The sequence below is a fragment of the Humulus lupulus genome, chromosome 1 (genome assembly GCF_963169125.1).
Source record: "Humulus lupulus chromosome 1, drHumLupu1.1, whole genome shotgun sequence".
Taxonomy (NCBI): Eukaryota; Viridiplantae; Streptophyta; class Magnoliopsida; order Rosales; family Cannabaceae; genus Humulus; species Humulus lupulus.
Window position 1 is genome coordinate 290,291,303 of NC_084793.1, and position 3,985 is coordinate 290,295,287.

The following is a 3,985-nucleotide window of genomic DNA, read 5'->3' on the forward strand; positions in this document are numbered from 1 at the left end:
TCAAAGTGGAAGATGTGTTTTTTCCAAAGGTTTTGGCAATGTATTTATAACTAAGAAAGTCGACCAAGGTCAGCTCTTCTGGAATCTTGTAATCAATACAAAAATATTTGCAAATTTCTTTGATTTAAAAAATCTACCAGTCAGATTGATTTTGTTTTGACAAAATAGGAAATTGTTGAGTTAGCAAGGGCATTGGTCTTATCTAGTTGAACGAACTTGGTTATTTCTTTTAACCTTGTTCATTTTCAAAACATTCTTATCATGAGAAAACATAATCCCTGAAAATACTCATACAGAATAAGTCAAATACATTATTCTACCAATAAAGATTATTTTGTGATAAATATGGTAAAAATAATATATTCAAACTAAAAAGAGATTTTCATGCTAAGAAAGCTAAATCAAGTGACAACTAATTCATAAATCAAATAATTTAATTTACAAATCAATTTAGATATGCTACAAATTTCTAAAGACTTTAAAATATTTTTTCTAATATTAAGTTAGCCAATCAAATGATTTTACAATAAATACTTACAAGCATGACCTCCTTTTATTTTTAAAAAGATGTAACTTATGATTGCATTGCTAGTTGTTTATTCAAGTAGAATATTCTGGTAGGGTGAAGACTACATGCAAGGTATGCATTACAATCCAGAAACTATGATTGATATGCATAACACCAATGGGTTATTTAAGTATAAGTATACAAATATATGTTCTTCTCTAGAAAAATACAAGAAGTTAGTATGTTTAATGTATACAAATAGTTTTAATTGTTGCAAAGCGTGCATGCTAATCCACGTCTCATTTATATTGAATTTTGGATCTATTGCTGCTTCACTTGATTGAAGAGTTTATGTTTAAATCCTATAGTGATTTTGATTCAACAAGCAAGACTGAAGAATCTTAAATAATATACTTACTAGATTTTCTTGGCGTATGCTTTCTAGTTAAACCAGGGGTAAGATTGGTACATCATAAGGCTAAACCAGGGGTAAGCAACCAGGGGTAAGCCTGGTACATCATAAGAATCACTATAATATAAGTTCCAAGAAGAATCTAATACAATGTTTATATATGCTGCCAAGCTTTTCTTGTCCTTTGTACCATAATGATCATTTTGTTGTGGTATATTATGCACTTTTTTTTCTAATTTATTCTCTGTTGCATGAGTAAAATCTAGTTGATTTGTATAGACTTGGGTAAAATCTAGTTCTGAATGAGGATGAAGGTTTTGGAATTATTAAATCTGTTATTTTTATTTTTTAATTAATTTATATTTTACCTTGTTTTTATAAAATTGGATTAATTTAAAATATAGGAAGGTATTGTAAATGTTAATAGATATGAGGTTATTATTGATAGTTAAGAAAATATTTGAAATGAATAAAATATGTTAAAAATATAATACAGAAAATAGAGAAATTAATATACATGCGAGTTTAATAATGTATCTTAGAAGATAGAGTGGCTTACCTGAGGCGATACCTTCATATTCAAGCACTTCATATATAAGTTTTTGTTTATTAGAATAATATTTAGTTCTTTTTGTATAAGATTTTTTCCATAAGCAACTTTGTTATATTTAATAATTTATTACTATATTAAACTAATGGGTCTGGTCGGGTTTGTGGTACGTGTGTCTAATCGATTTTTCAAACAGTACCAGTTGGTCGAGGGCGAGGCTCAGATTATGAGAGTACTGCAAAGCTTGAGGCTTTGCCATTTACAACCCATTTTTTCTTTCGGACCTTTCAATTCTTCAATACAAAGGAGATGGAAAAAGCCAGTGGACTCTGCTCAGACTCGCTTAGAAGACAGAACAAGAGACGCCCAGCTGGACAAAGTCGCCACCCAAATCAGAAAGCTCAACGTCATCCTCAAGCTTCACGATCTCATGTCGCAGCGGAAGCGCGGTCCTTTTGTGTCCGTACAGATTATGTCTCGATGGAGGCATCTTGTGGGGATCAACATTGGGATTGGGGAGTTTCTTCATAAGGTCCCCCATGTGTTCGACTTATTTACTCACCCGGTAAGGCGAAACTTGTGCTGTAGGTTTACTGATAAAATGCTTAATTTGGTGAATGAGGAGGAAAATGTTGTGAGAAAGGGAGAAATGGAGGCTGTACGTCGGGTGAAAAAGCTTTTGATGATGTCTGTGAATGGAAAACTGCGTGTTCATGCTTTGAGATTGGTTAGGAGAGAGTTGGGTTTGCCTGAGGATTTCAGGGAATCAATCCTTTCTAAGTACTCGAAAGAGTTCAAGCTTGTTGACTTGGAGGTTGTGGAATTAGTTGGTGATGGAGATGAAGAGTTGGGTTTGGCTGAAGTCGAGAAATGGAGAGAGAAAGAGTATAGAGAGAAGTGGTTGAGTGAGTTTGAGACAAAGTATGCCTTCCCCATCAGTTTCCCAACAGGGTATAAGATTGAGAGTGGGTATAGAGACAAGTTGAAGAATTGGCAAAGGCTTCCTTTTGTGAAGCCTTATGAGACGAAAGAAGTGCCTCGAGTCCGCTCTTGTGGAGGCATTGAGCGGTATGAGAAAAGAGCTGTTGGCATTCTTCATGAGTTCTTGTGTCTGACAGTGGAGAAAATGGTTGAGGTTGAAAGATTAGCACATTTCCAAAGGGATTTCTCCCTGGGTGTTAATGTCCGTGAACTGCTTTTAAAGCACCCTGGAATATTTTACATATCAACCAAAGGGAGTGGACAAAGAGTTTTTCTTAGAGAAGCATATAGTAAGGGATGTTTGGTTGAACCCAATCGAATATATGTTGCTCGGAGAAACATATTGCACCTTATATTGGTAGGGTTTCGCTATACAAGAGAATTGAATGCTCCGGATGGTAGAGAAAATAATGACAATGTAGTATGTGGAGTGAAGAATGATGTTAAAGGAGATGAAGATTGGATTATACCAATGTTAGAGAGATTGAATCATGAGAATACCAATGATATAGTCTTAAAAGACATTGAATGAAAATAACAATTATCTCCTTTGGCCGCTGAAGTCCAAGCTATTTGAGATGCTACTAGGCATGGAAAGAAGCTGGGAACCAGCAAGTTTTTCATCAACTCTGATTGCCTTCAAGCAGTAAAACTCTTGAATCAGTCGCTGCTCTTTAATGGGGATCCGCTGAACGTGTTGGTGGACATGGAATTGTGATTTCTTGGGGTTCTTCTTCACACCGAGAGGCGAGAGCTGCTCATAACATTGCAAAATATGTTGTCTTTGAAAGAATGTTGGGATGGGGGATTTCCTCCTCTTGCTTCTTCAGTAATTACTGCTGGTAATTTCAAAGAGTGCGTTTTTTTAATATCTGGAAAAGTAGTGTTCATATCAAAAGACTCGGGTGAAGAAAACATTTGTAATATGATTTTGAGTAATATCAGCGCAAACTTAGGAACCTAGACCAGTTCTAGCTAATTGATTCAGGAATTTATTCCTATACAAACTATAATATTGCTTAATTAGATGATCCTATAACTCAACACTACTTATGTATGAAATGAACCAAAAAAAAAAGGAGAGATTAATTGTTCAGCATAATTTATTTTATTTATTTAAAATTACCATATATCAGGATATAAGGGATTTTATTTATCTTTGATAATCCACAAAATCCCTGAACCCGCTTTGTCGGCTAAAGTGCACAAGTGGAGCCTCGTTACAATCTTTGTCAAGAGTGTGTGGAACATAATAGTATTCCTGGCCCATATTTTAATACTAAACTATGTTTTGTGCCATAAAATAATAAATATCAGCACCAAATATATATATAGATGGGTAGGGCTCTCAGTGTTCTTGACCCGTGAACAGTTTTCAGTGTGATTTTTTTTATGACCGTGTATATTGTAGCTATTTAGAGCATCCTGCAAATTTTTAGAAAATTCCAAATAGTTTAAAATGCCGAAAACTAAGTTCAAATATGTTGTTGCACACGTGACTAATTTTTTTTATGCGCGTGGAAAACAACATGTT

General features: G+C 34.3%; 1 protein-coding gene across 1 annotated transcript; it reads left to right on the plus strand.

Annotated features, from left to right (window-relative positions):
* The first annotated feature begins 1,499 nt into the window (after window positions 1–1,499).
* LOC133809171 (protein ROOT PRIMORDIUM DEFECTIVE 1) lies at window positions 1,500–3,482 on the plus strand. The gene has a single exon (XM_062245919.1). The coding sequence runs from the start codon at window positions 1,616–1,618 to the stop codon at window positions 2,981–2,983; it is 1,368 nt and encodes a 455-aa protein (XP_062101903.1). The 5' UTR covers window positions 1,500–1,615; the 3' UTR covers window positions 2,984–3,482.
* The last annotated feature ends 503 nt before the right edge of the window (window positions 3,483–3,985 follow it).

Bases quoted from the DNA above. Each gene is read 5' to 3' on its own strand.
- LOC133809171 (XM_062245919.1), top strand. From the start codon at position 1,616: ATGGGTCTGGTCGGGTTTGTGGTACGTGTGTCTAATCGATTTTTCAAA.